General features: G+C 42.1%; 2 protein-coding genes across 4 annotated transcripts; both read right to left on the reverse strand.

The window, feature by feature from the left end:
* Positions 1 to 32: 32 nt before the first annotated feature.
* On the reverse strand, positions 33 to 12,076 carry LOC310992679 (palmitoyltransferase ZDHHC5-B-like). Of its 3 annotated transcripts, none has more exons than XM_083980817.1 (12): positions 11,964 to 12,076; positions 9,153 to 10,643; positions 8,292 to 8,413; positions 7,968 to 8,125; positions 7,249 to 7,421; positions 7,012 to 7,114; positions 6,773 to 6,864; positions 6,326 to 6,458; positions 5,843 to 5,951; positions 5,632 to 5,738; positions 3,650 to 4,587; positions 33 to 3,122 (listed from the first exon to the last, which is right to left on the reverse strand). In XM_083980817.1, exons 2-12 carry the CDS (start codon positions 9,299 to 9,301, stop codon positions 3,017 to 3,019), a joined length of 2,190 nt encoding a protein of 729 aa, XP_083836943.1. In that variant the 5' UTR covers positions 9,302 to 10,643; positions 11,964 to 12,076; the 3' UTR covers positions 33 to 3,016. The 3 variants fall into 3 exon arrangements, with proteins under 3 accessions (XP_083836943.1, XP_083836944.1, XP_083836945.1); XM_083980818.1 differs by having other exon boundaries at positions 11,936 to 12,032; XM_083980819.1 differs by lacking the exon at positions 11,964 to 12,076 and adding an exon at positions 11,813 to 11,868.
* A 2,856-nt stretch (positions 12,077 to 14,932) lies between these two features.
* Positions 14,933 to 18,379, reverse strand: clp1 (cleavage factor polyribonucleotide kinase subunit 1). The gene is made up of 6 exons (XM_083980354.1): positions 18,337 to 18,379; positions 17,250 to 17,524; positions 16,848 to 16,955; positions 16,628 to 16,747; positions 16,059 to 16,196; positions 14,933 to 15,940 (listed from the first exon to the last, which is right to left on the reverse strand). Exons 2-6 carry the CDS (start codon positions 17,367 to 17,369, stop codon positions 15,254 to 15,256), a joined length of 1,173 nt encoding a protein of 390 aa, XP_083836480.1. The 5' UTR covers positions 17,370 to 17,524; positions 18,337 to 18,379; the 3' UTR covers positions 14,933 to 15,253.
* Positions 18,380 to 21,162: the final 2,783 nt, after the last annotated feature.

Genomic DNA, 21,162 nt, shown 5'->3' on the forward strand with positions numbered 1-21,162 from the left:
GGACTCCTGTACCTCAAAAATCATTTAATATACAGTCCAACAACTCCAAAAGTCTCTTGTGGAGAAGTTTTGACCTGCACATTCACAACGCTATGAAAAAATAGTGTAACATTATGAGACAGAAGTGTTTTCGAGGCAAATGCAGCTGAAACTACATGCCAGACACGGCTGCTGGGCGGAGTGATTTCAAAAGTGCAAGTAGATCCGAGTATTTGCTTCATGTGTCGTAATGTTACATAATTATACATGATTATTTCATAGCGTGGTGAATGTGCAGGTCACAACTTGTCGACAAGAGACTTTTGGAGTTGTTGGACTGTATATTAAATGATTTTTGAGGTACAGGAGTCCAGTACCATTCACCTCCATTGTGTTCGCTGAGTAGCTGGCATCTCCGCCCCGTGGATCTCAAAACAACATGCACTGATAATTAAAGGTAATTAACCTACTCCTATGACTATGGGGATGATGGCAATAGGTGAATTTTCCAAAATGTTGAACTATCCCTTTAAGTCTATACTGCGACAAATCCAAAGAAGTTGGACCACATTTCTCTGGTCTGACTGGGTGTGATGCAGTGCTTGACTGCAGCTCCGCAAAAGATCAAACAATGATTTGGGGACATTTTATTACAGACCTTAAGTTATTTGAGAACAAATGCCTTTTTTTTGTAATGTTTATTTTTGGCTACATCCCATCCACTCTGTCTAAACTTTTGCTGTCTGTATTTTGCAACTACAGTGTTTACTGATGTTTCATATTTCAACAAAAAGAAAAGGGAAGAGGTGAAACTGAAATAAAAATATGTACACAGTTAAGATTCATGACACGTTAAGTTTTCTTTTTTTCATCAGTTTGACCTTTTTATTCTGATAAGACATCTTTTTAAAAATTCTTGATAAGGCCATTTTGGAAATGTCTTAATGTACTCATTACAGATATCTGTGAAACTCGTTCCATTCATCACAGCCCACAATAGCGATATTTTATCTCACATAGAAGTATACTTACTATACTCACATGGTGTCAAATTGTTCAATGGCCACTGTCCGTGACCAGAGAAGGAAGAAAAGTAACACAGGTTCTCTTTACGCTGGCTGCTTGTGCCATAATGATGCCTCTTTTCTTGTTCACCACCCACACATGAACCAGGTTGGCATTTGACAATATTCTCACAAGTATGCACGCCAGTGAAGCATTCAGCACGACAAACAAACAAAAAAAATCACATGCACACTGAAGACAGAGCCTGGGAGGGTCGAAAACTCGTAACACAGTCGTTTGGGTTGAGCGATGGTACTCGTGTGCTTCAAGCGTGTACTTTCTCCCGAAATATGTGCTACCTTAAAAGCTAGCTTTGACATTCTGCTGCAAACACCGCTGCGGGTCTTGACAGAGGAAAAAAAAAACATAAAATTAAATACATCCTTTGCTGTAATGCCCAATCCCGAAAGACAAACCCACATACACTCCTCCCTCCCTGTTATTTTTCCTTTCTCGACATGGCTGTGGGAAAAACAAAAGGACTGTACCTTTACAGAATTATTTTTTTAAATGAGCAAGTCGATCAACAAAAAGATCTTTTTTTTTCTCCTCAGAAAAGTGTAAAAAATAAAAACCAATAGAAAAAAATTAAAATCCGCTTGCTTCACTATGAATGGTCTCAAGGCAAAACAACGATCAAAACAGTCTCCAGTTACAAACCAGTCCCTCCTTAAAAATCTACTCAGTGGCATATTGCATTTAAAAGTTCCTTTTTATAAACTTTTTTTCAGAAAAAAAAAAAACTTTCATACTTTCTCTCAGAAAACAAGAATGAAAATAAAAAAACTGGTAGAGACTGGTTTGAAAATGTGTCCAGAACTACAAGGTTGTCTTGTCTGGTGAAAATAAATAAGCCCTTCCCTCGCTGCCCCTATTTGGCTGGCCATCCGTTAAAGGTACAAGGTTATGCTAGCGTCTCGACTGACTGACGGACAAAACATTACAGAAAAGAAGAAGAAAAAACAAAACAAAAAGACATACAATGATCTTAAAGCTACAAACAGATTTTGCATAATGTCTCTAGCATAAACATTACAAGCGTACATTCCACAAAGATGCTTGTGCTGCAATCGTGATTCAAAATTTCTTTGTGGCTTCCAAAAAAAAAATTAAGCTCAATGATTTGCCACTTCAGCTGTCCACCAAAGGATGATCTTTCTCTTTGGACGATGAAAATTTCCAGCGAGAGCTCACGAGTGGCTGATGCAGCCATCAAATATAAACAGGCAACTGATTTGAAAACCGCTTTCATGAATAATTACACACGGTACGTCTGCCACCCTCATCAATAGTCACCTTCAATACCTGACAATTTGACCCAATAACAATCTGTAAGATTTTATACATGTATATAAAACAATATTTAAAAAAAGATTTATAAAACTAAAATGATACTGTGTTTTTTAGGTTGGACTCTTTTCTCCACAACTCTTACCAATAAACAGGCTGTGTGGTCCGTTCACACAGTGGAAAAGAAGACGTTTTCTATTGGTCAACAGTCCTAAATCTTCCCTCTTTACATCCACCGGATAAAGGCCATTCTCTCCTTAAGTGTCGGACATCGCTGTCAGTACTCCGTACTGTGCTAATGTACCAAAGTTAAACAGCAAAATCATCGAGTAGCTATGCGTGTTCTATAGACATATCTGTACCCAGTCGTGGTGATACAGTCCCGTCAGTCTATGGCTCACAAAGTGACTAAATGGACTCAAATTGATCCTGTGAAAAATGAACCGGTGTCCCCAGTTCCTCTTTGTTCAAATCTGAAAGGCTGGCAGAGACTGGCCAGTGGTGTTACAAAGATAACAAAGTGAGTACCAGACAGGATTTGCTCCGTCAGTCCCGTCGCAGTGGAAAAACCGTCATTTTTCGAGGAGCCTGCAGTTGCGGAGAGCATCCATAGCTCCATGAAGAGACTAGTGGAAGTAGTCCAGTGTCTTTGTCCCCCCTCCTTGTGATGGAAACCTGTCACTCAAACCGATATCTCGTAAGTGGTCCCCCCGACGCCCGTCACCTTCTTCACCCCGCCCCCTGGTTTGGATGTGGTGTGATTGGCCAGGACTGGGCGAGAGGCGGATCTGATTGGACAGCCATCAGGAAGGGGAGGGGAGGAGTGTATGGGGGGAGGGAGGGGGAGACAAAAAGGGATGTGGAGGTGAGTGGTTCTACTTCAAAAATAATGACAAACAAGTGCAAACAGCAAAAGGTTTTCTCTACCAGTGATGGTGTAAGGCATTTGGTAACTATGGTGAGTGAGGAAGAACAGGACAAGGACAGAAAAAAGGCTACAGGGGAGAATAGCAGCGTGGTTAGACATGCTCTCTGAGCTGAACACATACTGGCATGCTCACAATAACACTAGCCCACACATACCAACACCTGAATCAATAAAGCTTTCGTACACACACACACACACACACACACCCTGATCGCTAAACAAGCAACGACAGACTGTAAACCGTGGAGGAGGAAAAGGAAGACTCACACAGATCAGAGAGGAAGAGGAAGGCTGACACAAACCAGGGAGGAAGAAGAGGAGCATTAGGAGGAAAAGGAGGAGGAAGAGCAGCAGGCTGGACGGGTCTGGCGACGGATCACTACTCACTGTGGAGCCTGTTGCCCTCCTCCGGCCCCTCCCCCTCCCAGCACAGCGCCTCCTCCTGCGGGCCGAGGCTTGTGCTGAGGTCCCGCCTCCCCGGTGTACGAGTGGGACTTTCCCAGGGAGAGGCCGCGGGGCGGCGGGGAGACGGGGGGCTCTAGTGAACGCGCCCCGGGGGACGAGGACGAGGAGGAGGGGTTACGGGGGCTTCGATAAGAGGAGTCCTGGTTGTGGTGGAGGAGGTGGTGGTGGGTCTCGGGGGGGGCGGCGGAGGAGGGAGGGGGTGGACTGACGGCACGCAGGTAGGCCCTGTGGGGGGAGGAGAAAGTGGCAGAGCCCTGGAGCAGCTGCCCCTCCCTCTGCTGGGCGATCTGAGCCGAGAGGAAGGGCGACATGTAGCCCTGCAGGGGGGCGCCGGGCGACCCCACCTCAGGCTGGCCCGTGAAAGTCGCCGCGGGAAACGGGGCGCGAGGCTTCTGCGGCGACAGCTCGTGGGCCGCCGACTCGAACTCTGGGCTCTCGGACGGCGTCAGCAGACTGTCGTAGGACAGGCTGCCGTTCCGAGGCGTCTGATTGGCCAGGCTCTTGTAGCTGGTGTCTGTGGTGCCTTCTGATTGGAGCGTGGCCAGCGGGTTGTGGGCCGCGTGCGCCGAGCGCAGGCTGGAGGAGCGCGAGCCCCCGGCGGACAGAACGAGAGAGGACGGGTAGGAGGTGTAGGAGCGCCCGGTCAGGGAGTAACCTGACATGCCCCCTGACACCCCCCCAGCGGGCCCGCCGGGGCCTCCGGGGCCCTCGCCCCTCTCCCCTCCCCCCCTGCGCGCCCCTACACCTCCCCCCACCACCGTGGCCCCGTCCAGGCTGCTCGGCTCCGAGCGGTAGCTGGGCTGGCGGCTGGACTGGAGGATGGAGGGTGACGGAGAGTCGAGACTCTCACCGCGGATCATCTGAGGACAGGAGAGAGGAGGAGACACAGGCGGGAGGCAGAGTGGGGGAGAGGGGGAGGAAAACACCACCATGTTACCTCAGGAACAGACAACACAGCACTAATCAATTATTTAACACTTTACTTTCAGTCACGGTAATTAGCATTTATAAGCAGTATCAACAATCAAAAAAAGGTTTATAACACATTATAGTGTAGTTTAAAGCAGTTTTAAGAAGATCTTCAAGTGTTTATTAACATAATACTATTTGTCAATAATCTTGTATTAATTCTGTTCTTTCTACACTGACATTTATTATTGTGTTTAGGAGCTGTAGCTGTAGACTAATAAATTAATAAACACTTCACACACACAACACATCTGTTGACAACTGCATTATAGTGTGTTAACTTGTTATTCTAATTATCAGTTAAAGATATATTAAATAAATTGTTTGTATACTGCTTATAAAGGCTGAATAAAAAAGGGACTTAAAATAAAGTGTCGCCCAGTTTTCTGTTAATTCTACCAGATAAAAAAAAGAAATAGTGGTAGGGAGAAACTGGATGCTTGACCGGTGCTCTACTCCATCATCACACTACTGGATTGGAAACATTGACTGGCTTGAACAAGCACTGACGTTGCATATCAAAGACTGTGTGTATCAACATAGAAATGGAAATACAAATACATACAGTACATGGACTACACATTCCAGTCAATGCAGTCTCGGGGGGGGGGGAAGGATAGATTCACTCAAAACACACAGAGACAGCCAGAGGGATACACACACAGATGACACTAGCTGAGACTTACTGATAGACCGATGGCCACTGAATGATCAATTTAAAGTAAAAACAAAAAGAGGGGCACGGTATTAACCACAAAGGAAATTAGAAGGGGAGGGCATAACAGCCACCAGACCATCTGTTACAGTCATCTATGGGACATTGTTTGTTTGGCTCTTTGCTTAAAAATGATATGAGTCGAGGGACCTACATAAGGTTATGTTATTAAGTTATATCTAACACTTTGAGGTCTACGCTTATGTAAATTGACATGTACCTTGTTGGGGTGTGTGAGGGCCGTGTGGTTCCTTCCCGGGCTGTTGTAAGCTGGTCGATACTTGTACATCGATGGCGTAGGTGGAGCTTCAGTCAACAAACTGCTCTCTGATGACGGGAAAGAAACAGTCAAACAACCAACACTCAGGATGACGTGTCAGGTGATACACCTGCAACTATCTAGGCTCCCTCGTTGTTTGTGAACGTCTCACCCTCTGTGTCAGCACGGGGAAGGCCGGGGTAACGCAGCTCTGGCTTCGGAGGAGGTGGAGGCTCTGCATCAGCTGACTGGCTCTCCATCTGGTCAAGGCTGCTCTTGGACTGGTTAAGACACAGATAAACTTGAATGAATGATTGAATGATTGAATGAATGAATGAATGAATGAACACATTTCAAGCACTTCGGTCCATACAACAATTAGCATGTTTGAAGAGGAGTAGGAAGAAGCAACAGCTTATTTAGTCCTACCCCTTCTCCACTTAGTACTTGTTTAGCCCACTTCCTGTGTATCCTGTTTATTTTTTTAAATTACATACTTCCAACACAAACAATCTTTTGGTATACATCTAAAAAGGTAGGGGTCTCTCTATTATACATGTGAAGTTAATACTCATGGTTCATCTGTTTTGCATTAACACAATGTCTACCACTCAGTTTCTTCCATCTGAAACTTCCACATGCAGATGCAGCTCACCCTGGTGCTGTGTCGATCGTTCTGGATGCCGTTGTCCAGAACCTTGGCTTCTAGCTGGGCCTCAGTGAGAGGCGGTCTGAGAAACGGTGGCTGTACCTCCACAGATTGAGGGCTGCGCCACCGACCCATATATCTGCAAGAGGAACACACTCGAATGATTAAATTCCAATTAAAACGATACGAGCGTTAACCAGCGTTATTTTGCTCTAGGGACAAACACAATGTAACACCAACTCATGCTGAAAACTTGAGCTCATTTATTCCATGAACTGAACGGACGAGTGAGAACAATAAAAGAGAAGGGCGGAAAAGTGGAACGGAGAGAGAGAGAGAGAGAGAGAGAGAGCAGTGGAAAGAAAGAGGCAGTGGAAAAGGGGATAATTGTGGAGCAGAGTGTTAAAGGACTGGAGTAAACAGATGGGTTCAGATGGCAGAGGAAAGGCTGACCTGGGCGCCTGGGAGCTGCAGAGCACATGTGAAATATTCCTCATGCAGCCATTGGTGAAAGGGTTAACGCCACCCCGAAACTTTCCTGTCACCTGCAAGAAGCGGAGAGAATAATGATCCTGTTCACACACCGACACCAACATTAATGATTTAATACTGGAGAGACAAATCTGTTAGAACTGTCTCAGTGAAGTCAACGGTGCAAGATGTGAAACGCTCAATCAAGCGCTTTAATGTACCTGTTCATTTGTGGTCCGACCGCGGGCCACCAGCACCATGTGGAACCCAGTCAGGCCAGCGACTGGGACAAAAAACAGACCAGCCACACACATTACAGCCATACTAGCAAGAGAGGGTCAAGGAGATTACAAAAAAAAAATCTTACACAAGTGGGAAAAGTCAGAAAAATGGGGGGAAAAAGACAGTTTCTTTAAGTGTTTTGTATTTTTTATGACTGTGGGCCAAGTGAAGGATACGTGACAGCAGCGTGTGGCGTGTCCAGCCGCTGGCGGTGGTGCAGGACGTAAACCAAGCCGAACCCAAACACGTTCATGATGTGGGTGGTAAGTGACAGCAGGAAGAGGAAGAAATGGCGATAATTCCTCCGGCCGATGCAGTTGTTCACCCAAGGACAGTGGTGGTCGAAATCCTGAGCGAGCACAGGGTCAAAGGACACAGAGGTGCAAGCACGAGTCAATATGTGACAGATTATATGACAGAGAGCAGAAAAAAATGATAAGATCTCCACACAATTCTCAACCTCCCACACTCACACATGGAAAAACTAAGAATAGGACGGATCTAGGCTGAAGAGTCGAGTCACACAGGAGTTTATAAAAGCTCGCTGTGAAAGTAGGACTTGCTATTAAAACTAAGACTCCTAACACAGAGAGATCTGTGTAATGAAAACTCACAAAGCAGCATTAACCAGACTTATAGACATTAATATTTCAATAATTGAATAAAAGTTCCACTGATATACTAAACAACAATACAATCTAAGATTTAAAACCCAGAAGGAGCCCAGATCATCACAAACTGTTTCACTGTAGAACTCATACTTGCATGAAATTGCGAAATGAATTATTACATATAGAGAAAACCAAGTCATGCTTGGTGTGTGTGTGTGTGTGTGTGTGTGTGTGTGTGTGTGTGTGTGTGTGTGTGTGTGTGTGTGTGTGTGTGTGTCTTGTACCTCCACACAGTTGTCGCAGACTGAGCAGTGTGAGCAGCGCGGCGGGCGGTAGAAGCGACAGGTTGAGCACCATTTCATGCGCACCTGGATGCCTTTGATCTCCACTGTCTTATAGAGTGGAGCGCGGAAATCATCCTCTTTATCCTCATCCTCCTCCGCTGCAGACACATCACAATACATGATCACTAGTTTGCCTATTATTGATGATTCTTTGTCTCCTTAGTCTAAATTTATCTAAAATGCCCTAAAAAAGTCATTTATTATCTACTCTACCGATAAACTACGGACATTAATCGCACATCCACACTCTTCATGTTTGCTCACCTCTGGGGAAGACTCCAGGGTCCATGAAAGTGGCCATGCAGAAGTTGGCGAGGGTGAAGAGGAAGATCACGGCATTGTAGATGGGAATGACAGAGGAGAAATACTCTGACAACCACGGGCACCTGGACAGCAGGAAAGAGGAAGAAAACACAACAAGAGTTTAGAATACTACTGCCACAGCGGCTTGTCCTTCAAAGCCTGATGTATTTTCTATTCAAGACAGAAACAGCAGTAAATGGATACTAAACAAGCATGCCCGTGGTCCTTGTATTGTTAGCAAGCAACGCTCCATGCTCCATCAACAGCTGCTGATAAGTTTTGTTACCAGACAACCCCCCCCCCCCCCAAAAAAAAAAAAAGCTTTTCAGTGGCCAGAAATAGAAGACTGGCTTTAGGGTAAGGAAGTGTGTGCAAGTTGCTCAAAGGAGGGAAAGTGCGCTCAGTAAACTTTCTCTGAAGTAGAGTACACTCAGTATTTAGAGACCACTTCATTTTTCTATATTGCAGCCATATAAAAAAAATACACAATCTAGATTTATAACTCATAATGGCAATGGTAGAAAAGAGGCTGAATACTTTCATTTGTTTTCCAGTATACAGCTGCAACATAATAAAGAGTAAAAGAGTAGGAAAGGTCTGAATACTTTCTAGATGCACTATGTGGTTAAATAAACAACGGGACACCTTAAGGTGCAACACAGTGACAGTGATATTTACACATGCCTTTAGCAAACACAAATATACGCAAGGATCAGTTTGTGACACAACTGTGTGTAAATACTTTGAGCCTCTGGCACCATGTTTGCATTGCATTGTCAGTGTTTGCATATAGATGAAAGGGATGGACCAAGAGACACTTACGTGAAACAGAAGAACAGCGTGGTGGATCCAACGAGGAAAGTGGTGGCTGCCGACACCGGGACGTATCGGCTGGGACGAAACGGACGGGGAGGAGCAGAAGCGGGGCCACCTACTCCTCCCCCAACCCCCCCACCACTGAAGCCCGGCATCAGAGACAGAGAGAGAGGGAAGGAAGACAGAGAGGTAGATATCTACTGTCTACCTACTGTAAAGGGTGTTCTGCAGGTCAAAATGGCAAATATGGTGTCGGTTTGGGAGGAGGGGCCATGACTACAGACTGGAAAAGAAAACCAACACTATGCAAAGCAGCGTCTCAACAGGGACATGAGGGATTCTCTGTGTCCACACGCAAAATGTCTCCCAGCACTAAAATACTCACTCAAAAAGTTTTTTTTTTCTTATATAGCTTTATACAGCTATTCTTGCATGTGTGAAGTTTGTTGTAAATATTTAATTTGTGTGCATAATCTTAATAGAGGCATATAAAAGCAAAATTATACAAGAGAAATGTGATACAAAAATATGTGTAGGTAATTCATAAATATTTTCGTATGGCTTTAATGTAACCGTATTTGGTGCAACAATATAAATAAATGTAATCTTAAGCTGCTCCCTGGCACCTGCAACCCTAACAATGCTGTGCATGTGCACAAAAGCGCAGACACTCCCATACGCAACTACATTTGGAGAAACCTAGGTTTCTCTTCCCGCTCCCCAAACTCAGTGTTTACATCAGTCCTCGAGTTCAGATTATGCCTCTCGGAGAAAACGAATAAAGAAAAGAAAAGAGCAGAAAACTTAAAGAGGTAGTGAGTGAATAGCCAGCACGCTGAGAGCCGAAGCACATGGAGGAGAGCAGGCAGAAGACTGAGCGTAGCAGCTGCTGATGACTTCTGTGATTGTCCCAAGAGGGCTTGTCGAGGCACTGGGTGGGTTGAAGAAACGGAGGGTGGCGGCAGGAGGGACAGTTCCAGCGTTTCAAACTAAGTCAGCAGGGAAAAACAACTAAAAAAAACAAACTCACTTTTAACCCGCTTGTGGGAAGTGGCTCAACATCAAAACAAAAAGTCCAGCTGGAATTTGTTTTTAAAAAGCTGCTAAAAAACAAACAAAATGTTTTTTTTAAATGATGTCTAGCCTTGTCTTTCCACGTAAAATAACTCAAATATCCAAGCAGAGTCGTCTGGATCTTGTGGGACCACTGCCTCCAGTCTTTGTTTTAATATGGGGACAAAATCAACTCATTCCAAAGAGGAGCCCCGTGTATGTCACCGAGGTGTCGCTGCGTTTGGCCGGGGCAGCACGTAGAGACCTCTCCCACCTCCAGACTCTCTGCAGATAGACCTCCTTTCCCATTTTGTATCTCTTAAAGCCATGTGCAGCAGCGATGTTATGTAGTCGCATGCATTTTTAGTCCTTTTCTTTCCTCTTTATCCACCTGTCTTCTCTCACCCACTTGCTCCGTGGGTACGCTGTTGGATGTCTCTGTTCCTGTTGAAAACAAATTACACAATTTGTCAGTGGTAGCCAAAACACAAGGAGACAAAAGGGGGGACGTTACAGATATTGAAGCTATAATTAGTACTTTGTTAGATCACATAGCAACTAAGCTGATAGCTAGTTTCTGTTTCTGTTAACCCATGTGTTAATAGGTTAAAAATCTTGGTTAGGTTTCATGCTGGATTGCAAGGCGGGGTTATACACAGAGGTTTCACTCTGATTTCACAACAATCAGACTGACTAATCAACCTCGTAGTGTCCCAGAAAAAAAAACTTGCCTTATTTTATGGGAGTGCACAGTTCTCACCATTACTCATAAAGTTGTCCAACAGCCTGCTGTTGTTACACAGACAGCTGTCACCTCAATGCCCCCAGGTGGTCGACTGAAACACCTCCCATTACTGGAAATTCAAAACACCACGGAGACAACGAGCTGTGACACACATATCATGCTAATATACCCAATCACCAAATGAAAAAACTAGTCGGGCCAGTGTGTGAAAACACTGAAAACGAACCCGGACTAACCATGTAATCTGATAGTTTGGACACACCCCTCTTTTCAGCAATCATCGGTGCTAACAAATACTGAGCTGTGGGCAAGCCAGAGTGTCAGTGTGCCTGTTGTTAATCATCTCATCTGCCACACAACAAATCCCCCTCGACTATAATGGATGTTAATCCTAAAATCTCCGTGTCGAGTTCTGCCTGTCATGTCACCGCAACAATCTGCAGCTCGCAAAAGCTTCATCGTTATTAAGTGGCCGGTCGAGTAATTATAATAATCAATGTGTTGGAGGAACAGTGACACTCAGACAGTTTTCTATCTGATGTCTCGTTTTCACCTGTAACATTTGCCTGGCTATCACTTCATCTTTGAGCCATAGGTTCAAACAAATTAGGCGTTAGACAACAGGCCAGGGCAGAGCTAGGATTCAGTCAAGACAGCACTGCCACAGTATGAACCCCTTTAAATTACACTACACTTCTTTATGACTAGCTAACAGAGCCCTGCGATGTTTAACCTAAAAAACGAGAAATAACGGGAGATGTAATAGCTAACCATACTTAATAATCACTTGGCTCTTACCTAGCCTCGAAAGTTTTTTTGCGACTCAGTTCAATCCTTTACCACTGCTAAAAGAGTTAGCTACCATTACCTGGCTAGCATGGCAGCTTTACACTCGCTCACACGGACAGCTTTCACTGACAACACAAGCGTGGCCACGTTAAGCGAAACTGTCACCGTAAAAAAAAAGAAAAAAGGAAGGAAAAACGAGCACCTAAAGCCGAACATGCGAGCTCTCTTGCCTGTGGGGTGTGGGTCGCTTGCTTTAGGTCCTCCTTGAGTTAGCCGCCGCTAGCAATGTAGTTAGCTCGCTGGCTAGGCCGACGTCGGAATCCCGGAACTGGTCCATCGTCCCTCAGGTGGGAGGAACAGCCAATCAGAGAGCGAGGGGGGCGTGGCCTGTGGAAGCAGCTCAAACACCGTAGATGGTGATTGGCTGCAAGGAAAATGTCTGTTGTGACTCTAGGTTGTGAGTTTGTGACCCATGTTGTGCCCACAGACTGTGTAAATCATATATATATATATTCACAACATACAGCATGTGAATTTTTCATGTTGAATGTAATGTTTGAACCTTATACAGAATGTAAAATATAAAAGCTTTATGTAGCAGTATGTACACATTATGAACAGGATATACAGTTCATAAACCTTGTAATATAAAAACTTTATATATACACATACAGTCTAAAGTTGTCACGCACAGTAGCTTTTATTATCACATACAATTAAAAGACCAAATCTTAATACAATGTACAAATATCCTTGTTGCACATTTAACTGTAGCACATTTAACTACAGATGTCATGTATAGGGGTAAAGACTAAGAGTAAAACATTTCTCTTCCTTCCATGAAATGCAGCGGAGTGAAAAATTAAATAACATAACTTGGACATACAGTACTCATTCAAGGCACTGGTACCTCAAATCTGAAACATTTTTGCATCACTGTTCAACAAATGAATTACTCAAATTACCCCTGTGTGTCCTTTCAGTAGACCGGTAAGGAAAAACAGTGAAAACATAGATAGATAGATAGATAGATAGATAGATAGATAGATAGATAGATAGATAGATAGATAGATAGATAGATAGATAGATAGATAGATAGATAGATAGATAGATAGATAGATAGATAGATAGATAGATAGATAGATAGATAGATAGATAGATAGATAGATAGATAGATAGATAGATAGATAGATAGATAGAGAATACTTTATTCATCCCTAGCAGGGAAATTCAAGATAGTCCAGTAGCTCACACAACAATGACAAAAAAGATGAACACAAAAATACATTTTAACAAGTGTTATATAAAACAATTGCAGCAGGAACAAATGATCTCTTAAATCTTTCAGTTCTGCAGGTCATAGGAAACTATATATGAATCTACAAATTGGATCACATGGCACACCATTAAACTGGCAATCACACTTAATAATTTTCAATTCCCAAAAGAACAACTCTAACCGACAGTCACTGTGTTAAGCATTACATATTGGCATTGGTAATAGTACATTCGTTTGTTTAAAAAAACAAAACAAAAAAACTGCTTTGGTTTGTTTTTTTGTGAAGTTCTCTCCACAGATCACAGATGGTCAACTTAAAACTCCCACAACAGATCCACCTACACTGAGCAACATCCTGCTATGTGAAGCTTATGTCTAGAGAGGCACAGAAAATGCTTAAATATGACAATCTATCAGACACATTTACCTAATAGACTAGCTTCAATTGAAAAGAAAAATACATATAATGAGACAAACACAAAGAAGTAGCCTAAAGCTGAAAAAAAAGCAGAAACCAAGCAGAAAATATACTTAGGGCCTACTTTCACCACATACGCCTGTAGATGTACATAATTTTATATGGATGTATGTAGTGTATATTTTTTTCTTACGTTTCTTATCTGTTTTATTTTTTGCTCTACTATGCCCTTATGTATGTCTGCGCTACTAGATACTTGAATTTCCTTTGGGATTAATAAAGTATCTCTAAGTCTATGTCTAAGTCTAGATAACATGTGTCTACTTAAAATGTTCATATTTAGAAAAGTTACATACAATTTCAATGATGTGACAGTGAAACACTTAGACTTAATATAGATTGGATGAGCTCCTGTATGAGCTGGCAGGTGTTGACAGAACAAACAAAAGAGTTCACCTTGTTGTGCTCTTTAACATTTACTGACATAATGGTGTCTGTTTAGTGTTGTTTGTAGTGATGAAGGATATTTTGAGAATAACTAACTCAAGAACAAGCACCAGTGTCAAAGTATGAAAATGCTCTATTCAGTAAAAGGCCTGCATTCAAGATTACTGTCAATTTGAAGCAGCTAAGGTATCAAAAAGTCAGTGTACAGAATGGGATCATACAGTATCTATCATATTATTGGATTTTTAATACTCATGTATTGAGCAGCATTTTATTATTTTAACTGGGCCGGCTTTTAACAATTGTATCTAACAATGCATCATACTTTATAAGCTTTGTATGTAAAATTTGGATTTGTAAAATAACTTGTAAATATGGCATAGCAGTTAGTAGCTGGAAATACTCATGTGAAGTGTCTCCAAACTGAATTGCAAGAAACATTAAGTACAGTCTTTGGACTTGCAGTTGCCTGCATTTAGGTATACATTTGTAAACTATGGGGAATCAGGAGTTATCAACCTGGGAGTCTAATCAATAAATAAGACTTGACGCTTGTGTGTTGTGAGTTACACTGACCAAAAAGACACTAACATTTTTCCAACAGTACTGTAAATTTCCAATGTGGTTCAGTAAAGGCACAAAATATTATAATTGTTCATGTGATTTTATCTTAGGTACACTGTTCATCTTCAGTTTTCAGTCCTAGATGAACATCACACCACATCCTATGAACAATTAATGCAAAAAAACAAAAAAAAACAATTCTAGCCTTTTCTGTGCTTTTGTGTTGTGTGAGCATACTGTGCAAATACATTAAAATAAATATATTCAATTCTATTTACCCACTTGATTTTGCCCTACATGAGGCTTTGTGAAAATAATGTCTTAAATACAGACACACAAATGCTTTTCTGTTTTTCATAACCAATCCATTAGATACTGGTTTAATGCAAATAAATGTAAACTGATTTGCTTTGTAGTTTACGAAAGTAGGATAGGAAAAGATGCTGACCATGGAACATAGTGGCTGATAGAAAACACAGAACTTTTCACATTAAAAACATTTATTAATTATGAAAAAATCAATGTTTATAAAACAGATTATCAAGAAAATAATTCATCCACTGATAAAAAAAAAACCTTTGCCACAAAATGCCCAAACATCTGTACAGAATAATCTATAAAATACGGCATCATTTACAGCAGAAATTAATTCTGTTTATACATTTCTCGTTTTGCCCGCTGAAGTTTATACAAACAAGACAACTTGAAAACAAAATCCAGCTCCCCCGATGCAAATATCTTCTCAGCACAACTCTTCCCTAACATGAGCCCCACTTCCTTTTAGATTGAGTCCTCTTTCCTGAAGTGTTACTTCATTTCATGTCCATGAAGCGGATGTCCATGATAAGCAGAGTGTGTCTGGGCAGCGGTCTGGGTGCTGGAGACAGTACTTTCATCACCTGTGTTTGTGTGTCCACATTAGTCACCACGATGAAGCCACACACAGGGCTCTCCACGATGCCCTTTCTGGCACCTTCCTCTCCGTCCTCAGCGCTGCTCACACTCAGCACATGATACGTGAGGTCTCTCCCTGGTGTCACCGGCACCAGCTTCAGCTGCGTGTCGTCCTGAGACATTCCCAGCGGCAGGCATGAATCTGGGATGGACGGTGCTCCGATCTTATAGATGCGAACGTCTGAGAAACGCACTTCGTAGGAAAAAGGGTAGAAGGACAGTCCACGGAAGCCATAGAAATACTCGCGGATCTTCTCGTCCCGGGTGTCCCGCCGGCACTCCTTGGAGCGTTCCACCACCCCGCCGGACTTGGGGAGGAGCACTACCCGCACAAAGTGAGGGAGGTCTCGTTTGAGTTCGTTGTAGAGCCTCTCGTGGTCTAGAACCAGCACAACATCCACTTGAAATGCAGAGGCGCAGTGGACCAGAGCCTGATACCCAGAGCCCTTCACCCAGCCACACGTGTTGATGATACAGCCGCCCACGCTGGCCTTCCTGTTCGACTCGCAGCGCTGGGAGAACACCTCCGCCAAGCATGACGTCAGCTACAAGTCATGAGGAAAGAGTAAGTTGAGTAGGTGCAAGAAAAATTACAACGCAGAATAACTGTGACAGTGATTTCATATTGTTGTGTTACAAAATGTCTAAACTCCGTCTTCTCACCTTGTTGTAAAGTTTGATGTTGGTCCCTGGGGTAGTAGAACCAAAGTGGTAGACCAAAGGAGCCTGAACTGAGAAACCCTCCTCCACGTCTGCTGGACGTTCAATGCATAGTGCGGATACTGTCCCAGGTACAGACACCTAAAGGAGCAAAATGATCCTTATGACTTAAACCAAATCTGAAATTCAATGATGCAGGTAAAAACATACCACTATAATGCTATTTTATTCTAAGCATAACTTCCAATTCATTGAGGTAGTACTGCTGCTTCACATGAACAAGAGAAGTGAAAAATTACTCTCTTCCAGTACACTGCGCACTTTCACTTTTTTTTTTTTAATGTTGAGTCTTTATGCTGTGTTTCATTCGTTGTAATAAGTAAGGAGGATGATCAATGATCCAAGTCTGCTCCATATTTCTAGGCCAAAAGGTGGGACATCAGAATCATTCTATAAAACAGATCCAGGTTGAAGTTTTAATATTGTATGAATTTAAGTCAATTGTGATGCAAGACAGTTGAAATATCAGCCAGTGATAATCCACTATTGTCCAATACTTGGGTTCAACTTACCCCACTCTGTCCAACATCCAGTTCCACCAGGGTCGGCCTTCTGCCCACCCTTACAGCATAGCTTAATAACAGCCGGCACACTGTGGACTTCCCCACATCTGTTGGTCCCACCACCATCACCTGAGGGATGAGTTTATTGGTTAATACTAATGCAAAATTCAATTACTGGATTCTTATAAAGAGGCCCGCTGAAAAGAGTAGTTCTTAATTTCAAACATACCCTCGGCCCCCTCTCATTGTCCCGCTCTGCTTGTTTTCTCATCTGTTCCAGGGCAGCGTGTGTGTTCAGGTAGAGCAGCATGGGAGTGTCCTTGGACACATAAGCCACCTGTGTAGGGGAGAAAACTGGTTATTTGAGCCTCTAGACAAGTGGCACCAGGTTAAATGTGATACAGGTTTTCATGAGCTCTAAGCAGGTGTTATTGAAATGTCACTGTGTAATGACTGTATATACATTTTTCACTTTTAGAATTAAATTATGAGGAAAAAAGCGTCCATGATATTCAATTTTTTTTTATGCCCCCAAATATACCATAGGCTAATTAAAATACTGTGGTATACAAAGCAGAAACCCTCGTGGAAACTTTCACAAAATGATACAGACTCTCCTCCCGGTGCTCACCTCTGGTTTCCCATAAAGATTGACACTGCAACCTTGCCAGGTGAAAACAGCAATTTTAGCGCCTGGTCCAAATGTGTACTTCTTGTTGCGGTTCAGCTCTGAACCAAACACCTCAGCCATCCCCGTGAGGAGCTCCAGCTCAACTTGCTCTGCTGCCTCTCCTGCCTCCACCTCAAACCGAAGCTCAGTCTCCTTCTCCAGGTCAAACCTGGTGCTGACCTTTCCAGCCGCCGGAGCATCTTCACTCGGCTTCTCCCCTCCCTCCGCTGTCAAGACTGGTGAGAGAAAAGAAAGTCTGGGTTACAAATACCCAACAATAGCAACCCACTGAAAGGAAAAAGTTACATGCATGCATCCCACTGCCGTTTATTGATGATTTTATTTGGATGCACTCTTTTGTAAAGTGTCCTTGAGTGGCTTTACAGGCACTTTTTACATATTATGTATTATTATTACTGTCAGAGAAAAGTGTTCAGTCAGTGTCAGTCACTGCTTATTTTTCTTCTGGCTTGGTATGAAATGAAGTTGAAGTCTACAGATAACAATCTAACAGATTGACAGAAAGTCCTACACCACGCAGGCTGCCAATCAAAGCAAGAAGCCAATAAAAGACAGTCTCATGGCTGAGGGTTGAAAGTTTGCCATTAGTTTGACTAACTGACTAACATACACGTCTCCTCCAGGCTGGTGACTCTTATACTCATAAGCAAATAAAAGATGGCTTCGTGGAAAATTAAACGGTAACTTAACTAGCTTAACTTTAGTTAAGCAAAACTGCAAACCACTTGCTGATCCCAACTTCTCTTGAATATAGTTGTCTTTTGAACAGTTAGTCAAATGGGGAAAAACCTTTTTTTAATAGACCTCATTGAAATTAAATGAGGTATCTTTCTCTATTTACAATTTCAAAGGACGAAACACACCAGCATGCTAGCAGTTAGCAGGCCGGGGCTAACTTAGCCTCACTAATATTAGCAGCAAAGGCGGAGCGCCAAACTACAGAAGCTCCATCTGTAACTATAAACGACTCCCGTATTATCAAGTCAGTGTTTTTGTGAGTTTATATATTTTTATATCTTGTACTTACGTGCTAAATCCAGTTTGGCTGTAGAAAAAGTAGCCTCTCGACTTGAATCATGAACAACCGTGTTACTGTGACAGACCACGTGACGATGACGCCACTTCCTTGGCAACCAATCGTAGCAACGGTTATATCTATCGCTCTGCTTCAGTTGAAAAGAAAATTAATTTGAGGTTCAAAGCATAGATATACGGTAGAAATAGTTTCTACATCTATGGTTCAATCAAAGTAACACAATAATTTAAAACAAGTATTATATATTCAATTAAAACCTATTTTTGTTGCCATTTACTGACCATTCAAACATCAAACAAGTGGATTGATTAAAAAGTAATAAATACTTGTCAAGTTGCATGAAAATGCAGTTTAATCTGATGGGGGGTGGGAAATTAAAATGAGGTTGTGTAATAAATTATGGTAAAATATTCTACCAAATGTCTGCCCCTGGATGGACAGTTTTCTTTTCCAACATTTACCAGCCAGGGCAGTGTACATTTCACCAACCCTGCCTAAATCAGTCTAAATGGAACGGTCAGGCCCAGACAAGCTGCTTGATTATCAACTATGAAGCTTCAGCAAATCCTTCTTATCTGTGCTGGACCTTACCACAACCAATCTGGTGCGTCAGATCTAATAATTGTTGGGCTACATCTGTTTTAATGTTGAGATAAATATCAACAGCAGCATACAATAGTGGATATTGCTCTACAAACTACAATACAATTTTTAGTCAGACTAGACAAGATAATATCAGGTTAATACTTAGATTTTCTGCAACCCCCTATTTAGCATTACTATAAAATGTTCATGTTTCAAACAAAAAATAATACTTTGACTCCAACATATTGGGTCTGAAATACATACAGACCAAACATGGTTCTCTCTCAAGGCATTCACTTCTTAATGTAATGAGAGTCTGAAGAAATAACCTGAATTTAATTCCTGACTTAAATGAATACATTCTTGGTTGCAATCAATCCAACTCAATACAGCATAAATTGTCAGATGCTGAGGTCTCCGAACATCAACAACATGATTCCTGAAACTACAGAAAGAAATGTTTAGAATGTGCTCCCCAAGTTTCTTTACCTGTTTCAATGTATCCCACTTTATCTTCCTAAATCTTTCTTTAAATCTATTGATAAGGCCTTAATTTCATTTATATGGGACGGGAAAAAGCCTAGAATTCGGTTAGAACTGTTACAGAGGCCTAAAAACCAAGGTGGCTTAGCTCTTCCGAATTTTTGTCATTATTATTGGGCCTCAAATGTTCAAAAAATCATGTATTGGCTCCATACTCCTGACGCAGACTGGTGCCTACTTGAAGCTGCATCTTGCATCTCCACCTCTCTTAAAGCCCTGGTCACCTCCAGCCTACCCCTCTCTTTCTTACAATACACTAATAATCCTATCATCATAAACACCCTCAAAATATGGGCTCAACTCAGACGGAACTTTGGGTTTAAAAACCTTCTCCATCTAAGTCCCATACACAATAATCACCTTTTCCCCCCAGCCAGGTTAGACTCTGAATTTATTCTCTGGCAGAGACGAGGCATTCATAATTTTAAGGATATGTACATAGATTCTATTTTTGCAAGCTTTGATGACTTGTCGCACAAATTTGGCCTCCCCCGGTCTAGCTTATTTCGATATTTCCAAGTCCGCCACTTCCTTCAACATCATGATCCCAACTTTCCATACATAGCATCACCTTCTGGTTTAGACAATCTGTTAAAATCCACATTCAAGACTAAAGGACTTATCTCAAGAATTAGTGATTGTATAACCTCTTTTAAAAACACGACACTGGCAAAGATTAGAGCGGATTGGGTGGATGAGCTGGGGGAAGACTTGGAAGAGGAGATATGGGAGAGCGCTCTTTTAAGAGTAAACGACAGTACCTCCTGTGCCAAATTAAGCATCATACAATTCAAGATTCTACATCGCACCCACTACTCCAAAGCAAGACTGGCTAAAATATACCCAAACACAGATGCAAGCTGCGACAGGTGTCGAAACACTCCTGCTGATTTAACACATATGTTTTGGTCATGTCCAGCCGTGGCAACCTACTGGTCTACCATCTTTAAAACGTTGTCAGAAGCATTGAATATTGATCTTCAACCCAACGCAGTTATGGCCATATTTGGTACCACAGATAGAAGACATACAACATTAAGGAAAAGTTATAGAAACATAATTGCTTTTACGACGCTGCTTGCACGTAGAAGAATATTATTACATTGGAAATCAAAAAATCCACCCAAAGTGTCTGTATGGTTTAGTGACCTGACACAATTCATACAATTAGAGAAGATAAAATATACTCTCAGGGGGTCTAGGGACAAGTTCTTTGCTGTCTGGGATCCGGTGTTGAAGCATTTAGGTAAACTTAAAACTGTACCCACTTAATGACCACTTAACATCCATCTTGTATTTGTGACTGTGATCAAATCCATGTGAACCTTGTCTTCTTGTTTTGTGCACAGCCTCAGTGTTGGCGAACTCATGTATGTGCTTTTTTTTAAATTTCTTTTTTATTTTTTTTATTTTTTTTTTTTATTCTTTTTTCTGGACTGGTGTCCCAACATGTTCATGGGGAGGGGGGGGGGGTTATTATATTATATAAATAGGAGCATTGTGATCCTCCTGTATGTTTATCTATGTACAATATTATTGATGCTCAATAAAAAGAAATTGAAAAAAAAAAAAAGAAAGAAATGTTTAAAATGCGAGAGCAGAAAACACAGCAATTAAAAAAAAGAAAGATTTTATTTACCAAAAACAGACCTAAAAGTACAGTAGTAATGACCGAGGGAACAACAAACA

The sequence above is a fragment of the Trachurus trachurus genome (assembly GCF_905171665.1).
Source record: "Trachurus trachurus genome assembly, chromosome: 10".
Lineage (NCBI taxonomy): Eukaryota > Metazoa > Chordata > Actinopteri > Carangiformes > Carangidae > Trachurus > Trachurus trachurus.